Genomic DNA, 17,925 nt, shown 5'->3' with positions numbered 1-17,925 from the left:
CATTCATTGCCCAGTCTGTACTGATATTGGGGATTGCCCCGATGCAGCTGCAAGACTTTGAACTTGCCCTAGTTTAACTTGATGAAGTTCACATGGGTCTATTCCTCAAGCCTGTCAAGGTCACTCTGGATGGCATCCCTTCCATCAAGCATGTCAACTGCACCACTCAGCTTGGTGTCATCTGCAAACTTACTGAGGGTGCACTCAATCCCACTGTCTATGTCACTGATGAATAATACCAGTCCCAATACAGACCCTTAAGGGACACTGTTTGTTACTGATTTCCACTTGGACATTGAACCATTGACTGTAACTCTTTGGACACAGCCATCCAGCCAATTCCTTATCCACCAAACAGTCCATCCATCAAACCCGTCTCTCTCCAATTTAGTGGCAAGAATGTTGAGGAGCAACCTGTCAAAGGCCTTGCAGAAATCCAAGTAAATTAAATCTGCCCAGAGGATAAAATAGCTGGTGAGGGAAGCCTGCACAAGAGTAATAAACTCTGCTGTTCTACTGTGCCAGAGCAGACAGATCCAACAGGTTTATATTCACATATGTTTTAATTCCACACAACTAAACAAATCATACAGATTACCAAAGACAAGACTGTGCAGACACTTTGTAAACATTGTGAGTGTATGAAACATGAGGCTGATTAGAGTGCTGAAGTGAACCTCAATCCCTGTCCCAGGAACATGTGTTCATCTCCCTCAGCTCATTTCCCAACTCTGCTGGCCAGTTTTCACAGAATCCCAGAATCAACTAGGTTGGAAAGGACCTTGAAGATCATCCAGTCCAACCATTAACCTCACAGACAGTTCCCAACTACACCATTTTCCTCAGTGCTATGTCGACTCTACTCTTAAACACCTCCAGGGGTGGGTACTCCACCACCTCCCTGGGCAGCCTATTACAATGCCCAACAACCCGTTCTGTAAAGAAACGCTTCCTAATATCCAGTCTAAACCTTCCCTGGCGCAACTTGAGGCCATTCCCTCTTGTCCTATCACTTGTTACTTGGTGAAAGAGACTCATCCCCAGCTCTCTGCAACCTCCTTTCAGGTAGCTGTAGAGGACGATGAGGTCTCCCCTCAGCCTTCTCTTCTCCAGACTAAACAACCCCAGTTCCCTCAGCTGCTCCTCATACGACCTGTGCTCCAGACCCTTTACCAGCTTCGTTGCCCTTCTTTGGACACGCTCGAGTCATTCAATGTCCTTTTTGTAGTGAGGGGCCCAAAAGATCCCTTCCCTGTCCCTGCTGGCCACGCTATTGCTGACACAAGCCAGGATGCCATTGACCTTCTTGGCCACCTGGGCACACTGCTGGCTCCTGTTCATCAGGCTGTCAGTCAACACCCCCAGGTCCCTCTCTGACTGGCAGCTCTCCAGCCACTCCTCCCCAAGCCTGTAGCGCTGCTGGGGTTTGTTGTGGCCCAAGGGCAGCCCCCGGCATTTGGCATTATTGAAACTCCTCCAGTTGGCCTCAGCCCATGGCTCCAGCCTGTCCAGGTCTCTCTGCAGAGCCTCCCTACCCTCGAGCAGATCAACAATCCCACCCAACTGGGTGTCATCTGCAAACCGACTGAGGGTGCACTCGATCCCCGGTGCACTCGATCCCCTCGTCTAGATCATCAATAAAGATGTTAAACATGAGTGGCCAACTGGATTTAACTCCATTCACCACAACTCTTTGGGCCTGCCCATCCAGCCAGTTTTTTACCCAGCAAAGCGTGTGCCCATTCAAGCCATGAGCAGCCAGTTTCACCAGGAGAATGCTGTGGGAAACGGTGTCAAAGGCCTTACTAAAGTCAAGGTAAACAACATCCACAGCCTTTCCCTCATCCAGTAAGCAGGTCACCCTGTCGTAGAAGGAGATCAGGTTTGTCAAGCAGGACCTGCCTTTCAATAACCCATGCTGACTGGGCCTGATCCCCTGGTTGTCCATTATATAACTTTTAATGGCACTCGACCTGCTCCATGACCTTCCCTGGTACTGAGGTCAGACTGACAGGTCTAGAGTTTCCTGGATCCTCCTTTCTGCCTCTCTTGTAGATGGGTGTCACATTTGCCACCCTCCAGTCCAATGGGGCCTCTCCAGTTAGCCATGACTTCAAGTAAATCATGGACAGCAGCTTGGTGAGCACAGTTTTGGAACTGTCAAGGCCATCATGAATTCCTTTTCATAAATTCTGTGTAACCAGTTGGTGTCTGAAAAAGATCACACTTGAATTTCTTGAGTTTTTAAAAAGGTGTTTTTCACTTTGCTACTGGAGTCTTTAACATGTTGATAGAAAAGAAACTTGCTCAGTAAAATAGGAGTTGAGAATAGGCGGACCAGATTTCTGCAGCCTCCCAACTTCCCCCATGCCAACCACAGCCCTGCTGCCCTCACATTGACTGTTAATCTTCACAGCTGCCCCTCTACCCTCTCCACAGGGCTATGAGGGAAGTAGAGAGACAGCTGGGATTAAGCAGAGAAGGTGCTCTCTGAATGCCGTGTTTGCCTTAGGAGCATTAGTAGGGCAGGCATTCAACATGGGATGGTGAATGTTGATACAAGGTACAATTCCAAGCGAAGACAGCATGCCAGTGTCCAGCTCAGGGAGTTTTTCTTGGTTATATAGCTTTCTCACACTGGAGATGATTGTGGAAAGGCTGACAAACCTTTGATAGTGCTGATATGAATGCTGCCCTGTAGTATTTCGAATAAAAGGTGTCTTTTCATGAGGACTGCTTCTTCCCCTCTGTGCTCTCTTGCAGCTGACAGGGGCTGGAGTCTCTCAGTTCCTTGGATGGTTGCTCTATGTTACAGGTTACCCTCACATCCTAGAAATGTGTCTTAAACATAATGCCTTGCAAGGTAAAGCTTCTTTTATCTAGATTCCCTGTCTTCAAGTTGAGATGGGCTCATCAAGCTTTGGTGTGTTTAGCTGCATCCTGACACTACAGCTGCTACTGTTAGGTTTTACCATTCATAAGGAAAACCCTTCATTACCAGACACACTCTCTCATGTCAGGACTCCGATGTTCTGATTTTTATTTGTGGAATGATGTAAGAGAGGTGCTTGGCATTTCCTTCTTCTGGTTGAAGGGTCTTAGTCCTTCCCATTCCCATTTCTTCGGGCAGAAGTTCATCCCACAAGAAGTCACACTGGCCAGCAGCCCAGACTAGAGCAGGAGTAGGCCAAGGTATATTCCACAACTGACCCGAGCTGTTGTGCTACTAAATTAAAATGACCATGCAATGCTTCTGCCACTAATCAAGTGAAGTTTTCTTCCAGTGGTTACAAAATGGAGCAGAAAGACAGGTAGGAATCTCTCCAGAAAGGGAAAATCACTGGAGAATGGGCAAGGTTAAATCTTACCGAGTGTCTGCGAGCATGAAGTGAAAAGCCTCTAGAGGAGCAGTGCAGGTTGTCCACGGAGTTTTGTGAGCCCCTGAGAGGCTTGGTTTGTGGTTTAGTTGAAGCACTGAGCTAATGCTGGGGTTGGTTCTTACAGACTGAGAACCCATTCATTTATTTCAGTGGCTGGCTATTGGAACAGGCAGGTACCACTTTCTTAATTGCCCAGGTCTGGGTCCATATTTTAGCCTTGACATACTGTGTTCCCTTACCACTCTCCAGCGCTAATATAGTCCATGAATGAGTTCATTCACACCACTGTAATTTTCAATGTGTTGCTAAGGGTGGCCATCATCCCAAGGGACATTACAACTTGCATGTGTGTATTTTCAGCATTGTTGACTTTTTTTTTTTTGGTACTTTTGTCCCATGATTGACTAACAGTAATTTCCTCAGCTGTCTCTCATAGAATTATTGAGGTCTTCCTTCGCCTTGCAAGAAAACATTTCTTTTTCTGCAGGCAGGCTGGGTATTGCATTTTCCCCTCATATTATTTTCTGTGAAGGGGAAAACTTTTACTTAGGTCAGCCAGAGGAAGATCATCTCCCTAACATCTATTTGGCTTGCTCAGCTGTTCCAGTATTTCTGAATACTGAACATCTCTGTTCCATTTAAACAAACAGTACTGAAAAAAATCCAATTATAGTAGTAGTTGTTAGTGTGGAAAACAAAGCTATTAAATTCTGATGTATGTCTGGATCTGTTTAGTTCCTAAATAGCATAGATCAAACTGTTTCTTCCTATTCTTGTGAATTAGTGGCAGAGATAAATTCTGCCAGAGAGACTAATGCAGTTTAGACATTAAAACATTTCACTCTTTAAGTATATAAACAATCTGCATGCTTTGGATACATAAAATCAATATGTAATTCCAGTTGCACATTAATAAAAGGTCAGATTAATTTTATATGGTAAATGCAGGGTACCATTATATAAAGCAATAATAGGATGGACCAATGCATTAGGAGGATGCATTCTTATTGCACTTAAAAGCTTTTAAACTGGAAAGCTATTTTTCTGGCTGATGCAGATTTTTGTCTATTAAATATTTCCTTTGAGTTGTCCCCATGACTCCATTTCTCCCTTTTTGTTTCCTCCAGACATAGACGCCAAAACAAATTTCAGAGCCCTCATCCAGCAATTGTACTGCAGGGAGAAGTCTGGATTAGATCCCCAACATAGCTAATAAACACAATGTGATAAGCAGGTAACTGTCACTGTCACCCAAGGGCATCCTAGGGTACTCATCCTGTCCTGTTGGAAGGAAGGACTCTAACATCAAACACGGGCTTCTGCGGCACTAAAGTAGGGCAGAAGAATAAAGGAAAACATTTTAATAACTATGCATTATTAATGTCACTAGCAGGCCATTAAATCACCCATGCAACATGCATTTAATGAAGGGGAGTATGTTGTTTGAACACTGTGTAATTGTCAAACTAACTCATCTGGCAGAGCGGCATGCTTTGCTTGGGCTATGACAGTGTCGTGAGGTTGCCAGCAGAGTTGGAAAGGCTGGCATTTCACTATAGAGATTCAGAGTGATCTTACAGCTGAAGCTCCAAGTCCTGTTGGAGAGAAATAAATTCAGTCTCCTCTTTTTTTGTGACAGATCTCTATAGTTCTTTCATCCGTCTACCTGTTCTCACTCTGTAGAAGCACTGTGACATTTTCTTCCCCTCAACACTTTGCCTTTTTAAGATACAAGTTTTTCAGAGGGTGATACATCAATAGTCACCTGAGAAATAAAGGACAGTGGGTTTTTTTAAGGAAAATGTTAAAGAAAACACCTTTCCATTATGTTTTTTTCTCCTGTGTACAATTGTGCTTTCCCCAGAGACACATCACAATTTTTGCAGACCTAAGTTACTGTTTTAAATGGAACTCTTTATCAGGTTTAGTAGGTAGAGCGTTGTTAAAGCCTGGTCACAAAATCTTTTACATCTGAAATTTAACTTTAATTTGAAATTCATCTTTGAAGGAATCAAAGTCTGAAACTCTCAAAATATATGGGAAGAAATGGCTGAAACCTCTGATTTGCATCTTTTAACACCTTGTTATGACTTACAGAAAAACAATTGTGTGGTGGTCACAGCAACAGGTTCCTGGTGAGTTGCTAAGCCATGCTGCTGTGGACAAGGCATGCCACCAGTTTTACCTTCTCACCCCCTATGTGCAGGCCTGTGGTCATCCAGTTTTTCTGAGTGTTCACCAACCATCCAACCATTCCCTACATTCTCCAGAGCAAAGGCAAACAGACATATTTTGTGATTTTACTCTTTGAAGTAACTTGCATCCTGTTGCCAGTGTGCAGACAGCACAGATTGGGAGCCCTGTTATAGAGTGCCATTACTGTGATACCTTAATGGTGATGTGAAATTCAAACCTGATAGAAGAAACAGCACATGTCTGAAAGACCAGCAGAGAACCAAATTGGCACCTATATGGATGATGCTTATATCCATGCATACTGTTGAAAAAAAGCAGGGGCAATACCTAACATTTGGTAAAGAATGAAAGTACTAATCTTTTAGAGCCTGCAAGCACTAAGGTAGTATGAATAGCATGGGCAGAGAGGTTTACACTAGTCCTGTTTGCTCAGGATAAAAGGAAACAAGGGTTTCATTTCCTTTTCAGCTTCATGGAAATTGTTTCTTCTCTACTAAATACCATCTCTCATGCTGTTGCTCTTTCATCATTTCAAAGAGAATTCGAGATTGATTGGCCTGGAGGGAGAGAAGCACAGGTGGGAATATGATTGTGCGCAGCCATAGAGTGAGTGTTAATGCAGGAATAAAAACTTCTAAGTTCTGGTTGCTCTTTCTTTTTTTCTGTTAAAATAATACAATGCACTTAACTTTGCTTAGACTTCAACATATTTGGTTCTCATACTGACTTTCTTCAAGTCGGCACTCACTGAAATGAGTATAATAATTTCTGGCCCTTCTTTAGATTTCTTGTTTCTCCAAGTGACCTTCAAGAATCCTTTCAAGCACAGTTTTTCTGTACTGTTTTAACAATGATAGTCTGTGCTCAAAATTAAGCACTACCTAGTAGTTAAATGTAAACGGGATATTTACCTTACTGTACTTTGCAGGGACTTATCCTTAGAATTAGTCATGGCAAGTAAAATGTAAAAAAGATAACAGGTTACTTAACAGATATATATGACTGACATGAACAGAATTTAGCCCTGGCCTTTGCCATCCAACAGTTTTGTGAAATACTTTGGGGAATTTATTTGCAATTGGTGAATCTCTCCCAGGTTTGTATCAACCAGAAAGTCAGTTGTTCATATCAGTGGTGCACGAGGCACAAGTCTGGGACACATGGAGTGGTACCATGTAATAAATATGATACAAGATACATACCTTCAGAAAAGAAAAAAAAAAAAATGCTTCCAGCGGCTTTTTGTGAATGACCTGTCCTTGTTGATGTGTAATGGGAGACCATGAGAACACCAAAAAAGTTAAGTTTTCAGGGAAATTTGTCACTGGAAAACTTCGATTCAGATACCAATCTGTCTAGGCATGGAGTTTTTCATCCCTATAGAGTCTGGGACAGCTTTAATGCCCACCATTCTGCAAGTGGGATGTAAGACACTGGAAATCAGGCCCATGAGATAACTGCTGCACAAAGGTCTGGGGAAGTGCTATTTTTGACCGTATTTTGATCTTGTTTGCTGTGTCTTAACAGTGATGCAGAAAACCTCTGTAAGAGAAAAACTAAAGGTAGTGGTGGAGAATTTAATTTTTGCATGCAGAAAACAGCAGAAGTCATGATTTGTGCACTGTAAAAGCAACACTTTTGGCTTTAACCTCTCTAGCTGCAGCTTCTCTTAGCTGTTAATACATGAGAACATCATCAGAGTTTATGTTTCATTTGCTGCTGAAGTGTGGAGATCAGCATAAAAAGGAACAAAACTTTGATCATTGTGAAATTTTTTGTTAACTTCGTGCTTTTTTATGACCACTGAAAGCATCCACATGCACACAGTGTTTAATGTATTTGTTCATTCATTTACCAAAAGGCATTTTCACATCAAAACAGTGTCATCACTTGTAATATACAGTGTGTAGCTACTCTTCCATTTCACAGGGAAGAATTGGAACTATTTGATTTATTAATAAACCAAAGAGCTTTTGCCATAAATCAGAATCCAGCAGCTTTGTTTCCTTACGTAAACTGCTATTCTAATTGGATTTTCTCTCCTCCCAGATATTATCTGGTCAAAGACCATAATCACATATTTCAAGTTAATTGTAACACAACACATATACACAGATGGTTAGATTTAATGATAAAGGACTTTTAGTTCCAAAGCTGAGTCATAAATGAAAAGAATCCATGAACAAAGGAGGGAGAAAGACTATATTGCATGGTAGCGATGCGACTGTTGGGTAGGTTTAATTCTCTCTGATCTTTACAAGATTTTTTTTTATTTTTTTTATTTTTTTTTTTGTGAAGACATAGCTGTGGATTTTAAGTAGATTTTTTCTTATTATTTGTAAAGTGACTGGCTATGCTGGCAGGCTTTCTTAGCAGAAAGGGAATTCTGCAAAGGAAACTCTTCAAAATTCCAATTGCTCTGGAAGTTAATGTGTCTGTGCTGCACTGAAACCATGCTCTCTCTGCTGAGTTCAGCAGCCATAGAATAACTGCATTTGATTACATTGGGTTTTATTACTAGGTGTCTCTAGGATTCCCTCAGGGGCATTCATCAAAGATGTTAAGATTTCTTTCTTTTCTTTTTTTAAGACCACTGAATGAAAATATCTGCTAAATTAACTGTATTATATATAGTACGTTATAATAAAAAGACAATAAATGTTTCCCTTTACAGTCTTTTCCCTTCAATTTATGAATGCAATTTAAGCTACAGTGGTGACTCTTTTTTAACACAGTCCTTAGGCAGACAGACGGCATATTATTGAAGCACCTTGAGGAGCGTTTCTAGATTATTTTTCCTGTACTTTTTTGGGTTTTTTCTGCCAAGGAACATACTGGGGCAAGGAAGGAAAAGATCATGTTCTGGGGGCAGCAGAGCAGATGTTACATAGACAACACAGGCCTTCCCAGCACAAGCTTTGGTGTGACTTGGGAAAACTTCACCACCTCCAACAACCTCAAGTAAAGCCAGCTGCGAGTAGTACTGGCTGGTGGTATAGTGTCTCTGTAATAACCTTTGCTGGAGCCAAGGACACAGGCAGAGTGTGTACAGTTTAGGAGCTGTAGTAACAGATTTCAGATGTCAAGACCTGAAAGCTTAATGATATCTGTTATAGCCAGTGATTGCTTCCTTGTGATTGCCTGTCTGAAGTGAGCAGCTGAGGAACGGGAGTCAAAGGACATGAATGTGTGGCTTTATAATATCTGCCCATTCTACTGCCTAATGATGTCTTAGAGGCCTCTGTGGAACTAGGTACTTCCAAGCATTCCCAGCTTCGAACTTTAGTCACCTAGAGAAATTTAGGGCTGACTGTGAGAAATATCTAATAAGCTTAAATACCAACAGTACTGGTGCTGAGAAGATCATCTGGACTTCTTTCTAAGGCTCAGCTACTTGACTGCCAACTTTGATGTAATTTAGGGAGTATGATTTTCAGCATAACAATCTTCTTTGCCCAGAGATATCCTTTCTTTTACTCCTTTTCGTCCCCCTTGTTTACAAGCTGAATTCTGCATATAAAAGTGATTATTTCCTTCAGTGGGCTGTAGCTGCCTCTAAGTGACAGCCCATCTTCACAGTTTTCTTTATCATCTCTTGTTTCTTGAAAATACAGGAAAAGTTTCCAAAAATGTCAGGTGTGGGTGGTTTGAATTGCCTCCTATATGTTGTAAGTCTGTCGTTCTTCCTTGTGTAAGTGGTAGAAAAATGAAGGAGGGCGTTGATGGTGATGCTGACATATTCTCTAGTTTCTTTCATCTCTTATTTAAAATCTAGTTTCTTTCACCTCTTCTGAGTAGAGTCAATATAAAAAAAAAAAACCAGACATACTTGTGTGTTGCAGAAAAATGGACAGTAAGATTGTGTCTGTCCTTTGGTTACCGATGCTGTCAGCTATTCCCATAGTGTGTTCTGAAAAGTAGTGGTTGGGGTCTACAGCTGCTCAGAAGAACCATTATAAAACAATATTTGCAGTGTTATCACAGTTGAAAACTTAATAATATGATAATTCACAATTGGTTCTTTCATTCAAATGGTGTGCAAAGCAGTTTTCCAAAGGTAGTCCTCATCAGTGGAGACAAACAGCCTTCTCAGCAGCACCAGGACCAGGTATCTCTGATTTTACTGCATAGTTTGTTTGGTCTGGCAAAGAAGGGAGAACCTGGATTTTTATTTAACAGAATCAAGTAATTATACTATGATAGGGTGTTTTTTCTCAGACACAACAAGTTACTAACTACAGGTATACATATATAGTCAGCAAAAATACCAGCTTCAGACTAATAAACTAGAGAATCAAGAAGGTTTTTAAGTGTTAATTAGGAAAAAGTTACTCTGCTATATGTGTGCAATTTGCTGTAGTAGATTAATTTATCTTTGTTAGCATAAAGCAATTAAGAAGTCTCACTAGTATTTCAAAAGCTCATATTAGCTTTTTCATAATTGGCAGTATATTGACTTATGTTGTCCTGTTTTTTCAGTAGATTCACTGAACATGAAGTATAGTGATACTACTGAATATATTGAGCCTTCCCAGACAGATTTCATTTTTCCACTCCAGACCAAATTCATTTGACTTCTGGGCTTGGCATGTTTTATCTAATGCTTTTAGAATCTCACATTCTTCCACTTGCAGAATAAAAAAATCATCCTTATAAGGGAGATTTTGGAAGGCATCTAAGGAATTTTGAATCCTTTGATTTTCAGTGCCAGTGGTCAGTGTCATTCATTTGATCGTTTTTGAAAAAATAATAAAAAAAAAAACAACTGGACTGTAGTATGTTATGAAAGCTAGAAAAGAAAGAATTTCGTCTATAATTTGCAAGTCTTTGCCCTTAGTAATTAACATTTTTATTATTCCAGGACTCAGAATTTGACCCCTTGAAGTTCACCAGTGTCATTGAATGTGAGAAGCCAAACAATGACTTAAGTAGGTTTCGAGGTTACATGTGAGTATTTCATATAATATCCTTCAGTATACACTCCTTTTCTCTAATATGGAATAAAATAAATGCTGGGATTTTTTGGCCTGTGTTCTGTAAGTTGAATCAACATGACATTTAAATAGGGCTACATATTTAAGACTTTTTTAGAGGATCCTCACACCAGGGTGTGATGGGAGCCTCACTTTTCCATTCCTTAGGATGGATTTAGTTGTTAGCTTTGATCAATTTATACTCCAGAAATGAATGCATGAAGCAGTGCAGTTACAGACACTCTTCTCCCTCTCCTTCCTTCCATGGATCAAAAAAGCCCATCTGGAAATGGGAGGAAATAGAAAACCAGTCCAAGAGAGCCAACAAACAAACACAATCTGTTGTGCACTGCTTTTATAAGGATGGGTCTGTTTGATGTTTCTTTCAATATGAGTGTCATTGAGGAAAATCAGAAGGCGGAACTGGTATTTCTCCAGCTATGGCAGTATTCCTATCCTCTCATTCAGAAAAAATAAAAACAGTTCGCTCCCATGATGGGTGTGCTTGTACATTACCACACAAGAATCACCTATGGTCACTTGACTTAATTCTAAACAAGCAGAACTGCATTAACAGGATGCTCATCTCTGGCCAATCAGTCATGCTCAGAAGCAAATGTTTTAGTATGTGCAAAGCACTTTGCTTCTAACATAGCCAGGACTGTAGTGTGTAGGCATGCTGATGGTGATGACTTAGGAGATGCACTCTTGCATGACTTACTTTTATACAGTCTGTCACCACATGGAGAGCGAGAGCCTGGGATATTTAATTTTTGTCTAAATTTTAATGAAGAGAGCTTAACAGACACTAATTCTGTTTAGAATACAATTATTTATTACCCGTATTGATTAGGAGTAATAAGCAATATTGAAATGTATAAATGGCACAAGGTAAATTTCTAGAGTTAGGAATTTTTTATAGTGATGCTATTTACCACCTCAGTTACCACTCTCAGATGTCACAGATTGTGTAGGATGTATTGTCAACTCGTGTAAACCAGGACAGTTTTTTTCAAAGTACATGAAGATGTAGTGTGGGAAAACATGTTCCTTTATTTAGCATCACAAAGCCCTACAGTTCTTTTAAAGATGTTAGTATTAGACATTACTGCATGAGGGTGTGTAACTGTCTACATTAATAGAGAACCTTCTTTCCTGCAGAAATGACATTTCCAGATATGGAAATGGAAAGTTTGGCAGCTTTTCTAGCACACTTCATTTGTGTGAATCTTAGTTCCCAAAATATTGAGCAAAGGTTGAATACTGTAGAAGATATGCATAAATTTGTCTTTTATTATATATTTACTTATGTACTCCATGTGAAAAATGTCTGTAGCATACAAGTTACAGAATCATTTGAATTATGTAACAGAAAACATGGTAGTACCTTGCAGAAGACTGTTCTTCACTACTGATTCTATTTAATCTTTTTTATATTTTAATCTTTCACAAAGGATGTGAATATATTTTGACACAGCAAAAAGCCAAGACAACAGTTTTCAATCTGGCAGAAAGCATCAGGTGATTTTCAGGTGTCATGAGCTATGCTGCAGGAGATTTACAACTAAAGGACCATGGGGTGTTTGAAGTAAAGAGTGGGGACAAACCCCTCACCAAGTAAACTCCTAGTCTCCTAATTTGTCATGGGAGTAGTCTTTTTGTCACATCTTTTTAGATTTCCTTCATTAGTGTTATGAAATCATGGGTCTATTTCAAATCATATATTAGCAAGATGAATAGTAATTATCACATCTGAATTGAAACATGACATTGCCATGTCAAACTCAGATCTTATCTCTTAAATTCTTGTTTAAAATCTTACCACTAGTCACTTCTTGAAAGCAAGGTTCAGATAGCTCCCAGCTGATAAGAGCTCAACTGAAATGTTACTGAGATATTTAAATAGGAATGCTATGAGATAATAGACTTTCGAGAGATCCATATGTAAAAGCTGTGCTGAGACATTACTGTCAAAGTTTGCTTGAGGTTTTGACTACTTAATAGGTTTCCAGTTTTGATTAAGACTATTTTTTCTGTTTGAAACAGGAAGAGCTCCTTTGGTTCTAATGTCTGTGCTGACAAATCCTTTGGGGAATGGAAATATTGGGGGTGGTGTGTGGTGTGTGTGTGTGTGTGTGTGTGTCTCTGTGTGTTGTAAACATGTAAAAATTCTGTTCCCCACAGGTATTCTGAAATGAGATCACTATAGGTTACCACTGTAAGAGTCAGGTCAGGGTAAAAATAATCACAAAAATACTGCAAAATGCATTGAGATGGGCCTGGCCATATGCAAAAGATAGCATGCACATTACTACATGTGAATTCTTTGGTTATATAGGTACAATCTGCATTGAACACACTCTGGGTGTGCAGATGGACAGGCAGGCTACCAGTTCTACTCAGGTGCTTGCTTTAATACTGTTTTGCAGTTTCTGGACCCTCAGATATCCCAAGCATAGTCTTCTGTGTAAAAAGAATAGAATAAAACCTAACATGCCCCTTGCATTTATGGGTTTAGCCAGATTATGTACAGTATGCATGGCAAACATTCAAAAATCCCATGCCAGGTTCCAAAACCAACAAAATTGGATTTAAAATCTTGTTTCTAGCTTTTTGTATGTATATGGACAAGGAAAAAGGAAAAGTAGTAGTTGGCATTCTGGCTTTCCAGGTTTTCTCTGAAAGTAAACATTTTATCATTAGACAAGAGAAAAAAACTTCATCTGGTCACACCAAAATAAGTATAGCAAATAATTATTAGAATATGAATACATGTGGATTTCTATTTCAAAGCTTGTCATAAGGTAACAAAACCAATTAATATAAAATCATGTGACAGGTTTTTTAAGAAAAAAATCTATAAATCTATACAGTGATGTCTCTTTAGTGTACTATAGTAACACCACCTCTCCTGGAAAAAAACCCACAAAACCTAGACTTAAGTTTCATTAGAACTGAGAGTCAGGAAATTTCTGACTGATGATGTGCACTGAGACTGTGTTTAAGACTGTTGAATATTTTCTTTGGGAGTGTCAAGCCTTGGAAAGTAATGCCAGCTCTACCATTTGCTTTGTAAGATACTTGAGAAACCAGAAAGTGAAAAAAACTTTCTTTTGAATACAGTTTTGATATGTCACCATGTTATTTAATGCTAGTAAACATGTAACAAGGAAATAATAGAAGGCTGAAGTGAGCTAACATCAGACTTATTTTTGCACTGCTGTGTTAAACCAGGAAGCTTATTTCTACACAAACACTTTCAGAGTGCTGTATCAAAGTAGTACCTAGCTGCATATGGTCTGCCCATTTCTCCTGATTCGTGGTGCAGTGTATTGGAGATGTTTAGATACTGCATATTTGCAGTGTCATCCATGTGAGAAATTGCAGAGAAAGAGCATTGCACCTGCACTTGCCAGTGAGTTTCCTCACAGGCTAGCCTTCACGTTCCAGGCGTCTGAGCAGCTTCAGCTGGCCACTGTTTTAAATACTGACAGAGAAAAGTTTCCTTCTTTGCCTCCAAAGTTATACTGGCCTGAATCCAGAAAGGGGAAAAACAGACTGTTCAGCCTCTGTAACAAGCTTAAGGTTTATAACTCTACAGGGCTAGAAATGGGATCTAAGCCATCTCTCTACTGGATGTAAAGTTCTAGCCTTGACAGGTTTGTTATCAAAGTGAACAGTTTTATCTAACTCTAGTTTTCATTATTATTTTTTAATCCAGACCTGTATCTCTGTGGGGTTTTTTTTTATTGTTTATCATCAGTACCCATTTGACTTATATGTATGTTCTGTTAGTCACTGAGAGTGAGTGCAGACAAGAAGGAAACAGTGAGTTTCCTCCAGCCCCTGCCAGCTTCTTTCTCCCGTATTTTGATTTCATCCATGTTTTCTAAAGGTCTGGTGAGAAACAGGTGAGTTGATTGTCTTCATTTGGATACAGAAGAGCAATGTAAGGATGAATTATGGTAAGAAGGCTCAGCCTGTGACTGAGGATGGTAGACTGGGATCTGCACCAACAAGTTAACTTCAGATGTTGTACCATTGCTTTGGAGCAGTTGTATAATCTAAGATAGTAAGAACAAATATATAATTGTACAGAACAAATATGCAAGTAATTGTATATAAGTGTTGCCATGTGCAATATAGCTGTCACAATCCACCATCACTGTGAGGTGTAAAAAACTGATGAAGGCCATAAAATCATAAGCCAGAACAATTACTTCTTAAGTAGGTTTATCTTTAAAAAGTCCCATTTGTTAACAGGAATCATAATTACCATTTAGAATTGTGATGGTTTTAAGCCCTGATGGGACTGGAGACCACATTGCTGTTGTCCCTTCTCCACCCTCAGACACAAGTAGGGCACAAACCCCAGGTTAAAATAAGAAGAAATTTAATACAGCAGTGTAAAAAACAATCTGAACAACAACAATAGCGATAATAACAACAAAAAATAACAGCAAACAAGACAAAAGATATACAGAGAAATACCGCAGTGGTTACAGCCAGCCCGCTGCGTGCTCCCTGCAACCAAAGCCCCAAGACCTGACATCAGTATGGTATGAATAACCCAGCTGGAGATCCCTTCTCTCTGCTGGGAAAACTTAACCCTATCCTAGCTGAACCAGGACAAGAGTATTGGAAATTCAAACTAACATCGTCATGATTTACGCGAAAAGCTAATATAAAATTCAGCCTTAAAAAGCAGAGAAATGGCAGAACCTTGGTAGTACTGTAATTTCTACAGTACGGAATCATTAAGAAGTTATTTCCCACAGTTTAAGCCCAGCCATTTTTGGGTGAATCTCCAGCTGATAATCAGTGCTTACACCTATTGTCATACTGCAAGAGGGCTGTTGGGCAGCCCCCAGGTTTTGAAGCTCCTTTGGCAAAAGGTGAGGCAGTGAGTAAGGGAGGTTTACTGAGGAGGACAGAAGCAAAACCTCTGTTCTTATATCTGAGGCCAGCAAGGAGGATGGACTGAGCAGGGGAAGTTCTCTCCTGATTAAAAAAAAACCCTTCATTTTTGTATCAGAAACGCAACTTGATGTTACCTACTCCTTTCCTTCTCCATTACTTTCTTGTCTCTAGTTAGATGTTATCATTGCTGCACCTACCTCAGCTGTCAGACCCACCACTTTTTTCTCCATCCCTACAGCGAAAAGCTAAGCATACCTGTTGAAACACCAATGTTTTTAATTTCTATTTTTGAGGAGGAAGTGGATATAATATATTGAACTTAAAAGGACTGTATATATGTGTCTGTATATATATACATACATACATATATATGAATGTGTATGTATATATTATTTATGGGTATATTGTACTCACTAAGAGCATTGACTAGAGGCTACATAGTACAACCAGCATAACAGCATAATGTGTCAAGTAGTCCCTTCTAGACTGGGGAAGAGTACAAAGGATTGACCAATGGGCACATTTTCTTCTTGCATATCACAGGATATTTGATATAGTCCTTCAGGCCCAAGATCCTAGAAGCATGTGCTAAAGCTAGAATTTTGGTCCTCATTTAGAAAAAGAAAAGATACTAACAGTCAGAGAAAAGCATGAAGATATAACCCAGGTGTGAAGAAAACTGGAAAGAAATAAAAAGAACTCCACCTTTTTATAATGGCACAATTTTAAGACCGTTTGCAGATTTTGGGGACATAGGATTTCAAATGCTCAAATCCAGGTAGCCACAAAATTCGATGTTGCAACAGCACAATGTTAATTTAGCATAACACATATGGTTTTCCAGGATTTCTGTTGAACTCCCACCTTTTACTGGTTTTTTATTGTAGTCCATTTTTTAGACTTTGAAAGTGTGATCGGTTTGATGCTCTGAAAGTGAAGGCAGAACATTTAAGCATTTCAGACATTGCTTTAATCTTTTCTGAGGCATTGGGATACTGCAGTTGATTAAACTAAATTTTATTCATTTAGAAGAGGTTTTAAATTATTATTTGCTTTGTCTTTTTTACCTAATAAAACATTCTAATGCTATTTTTTAATTGTTATTATTGTTTAGCATTTCCCTGATGACTCTTAATTCTCATAAGACTGTTGCTTTGTTTCTCTGTCAGCTGAAATTTGAATCAGCCCATACACAGCAGACAATAAGTTGTAGTGGAAACATTACTTTGTTCCATTTTTCTCATGTGTTTTGGTGCTGTACAACAGGAATCATCAGGGTGCAGGCCATTTCATCTTTCTTAGAGAGTCAGTGAGACACTTCTGAAAGAAATTTCTCTTGTTCTCACTGATGAACACATGGAATTTTTTCTCCTCTCTTTTTCACTGAACTGATGCATATTATCCTTGGCATATCTTCCGTAGTATTATTGCTTCTGAAGCACAGTCCTTTCCCAGTTTCACCATATTTCTTTCTAGGATTTCTTTGGTAAGAACATGTGAATAGTGGGTTAATCATATGCACTACACAGCTGCTCTTTGGTGGACTGGATTAACCATGGCTGCACAGTTAATTTGTACATGCACAAAAAGTCTGATGCATTTTCAAAGCATTAGATAGGCTGCACACATGCTCTAGATTTGGCCTGCATATTTCTAGTGAGCATTTGTCCGATACATTTGTATATCCAACAGCAACTCGTACTGCTCCAGCTAGGCTGCTACATGTCTGGGATTCTTGGGTAGGTATTCTCAGTTTTCAAAGTCTGCCAGAGAATCTTCCCAGGAGGAAGATCTAAGGAAATATTTCACCATCAGGTTGACAAAACTTCTTAAACTTTGAAGATGTTTCCTGGGTTTGTTATATTACAGAGTAGTATGATTTAACAAGCTTAATGTTTTGACATGCTGTGCTTTGTTCTGTTTTTAAATTTTCTGCAGTGTACATAAAAGTGGAAAAAAGGATGGACTGTTCAAAGAAAATCTTCTGTTACGTGGATGTACCATTAGAAATACAGAAGAGGTTGCAGGAATAGTAATCTATGCAGGTAAAAGCTAATTTTCTGTCTAATGAGGCATACCACCTTTTTACAGTTTCCTTGAAATAATAACAAATAACTATATGACATCATTTGATGTAATTGCTTCTACAGGGCATGAGACCAAAGCTTTGTTAAATAATAATGGACCCCGTTACAAACGCAGTAAGCTTGAAAGACAGATGAATGCTGATGTCCTTTGGTGTGTTCTCATACTTCTAATCATGTGTCTGTTTTCTGCCATCGGTAAGTGCTCTGTGAAAGTTGAAGTTTAAGTATCAGAATCTCTTGGCTTAGCTTTATCAAAAACATATGTTTCTGCCAAAACATGAAATCCAAAAGCTGCCTCCATACTGTCTAATTTTTGTTGTGTTTTCCTCTTTGAAATCAAGATGTCTTGATACATAAACTCATCTAAAC

The 17,925-nt window shown here is 39.4% G+C and overlaps 1 protein-coding gene across 1 annotated transcript in view; it reads left to right on the top strand.

Moving 5' to 3' along the window:
- Positions 1-17,925, top strand: part of ATP10A (ATPase phospholipid transporting 10A (putative)) — a 118,833-nt gene that overhangs the window by 56,185 nt on the left and 44,723 nt on the right. The window contains exons 3-5 of the mRNA XM_026854895.1: positions 10,438-10,523; positions 17,408-17,514; positions 17,620-17,751. Coding sequence (XP_026710696.1) covers positions 10,438-10,523; positions 17,408-17,514; positions 17,620-17,751 — 325 coding nt within the window. The remainder of the gene's footprint in view (positions 1-10,437; positions 10,524-17,407; positions 17,515-17,619; positions 17,752-17,925) is intronic.

Source organism: Athene cunicularia, assembly GCF_003259725.1.
Source record: "Athene cunicularia isolate RWA chromosome 1 unlocalized genomic scaffold, athCun1 chr1_part1, whole genome shotgun sequence".
Taxonomy (NCBI): domain Eukaryota; kingdom Metazoa; phylum Chordata; class Aves; order Strigiformes; family Strigidae; genus Athene; species Athene cunicularia.
This window is presented reverse-complemented; position numbering and strand designations above follow the sequence as displayed.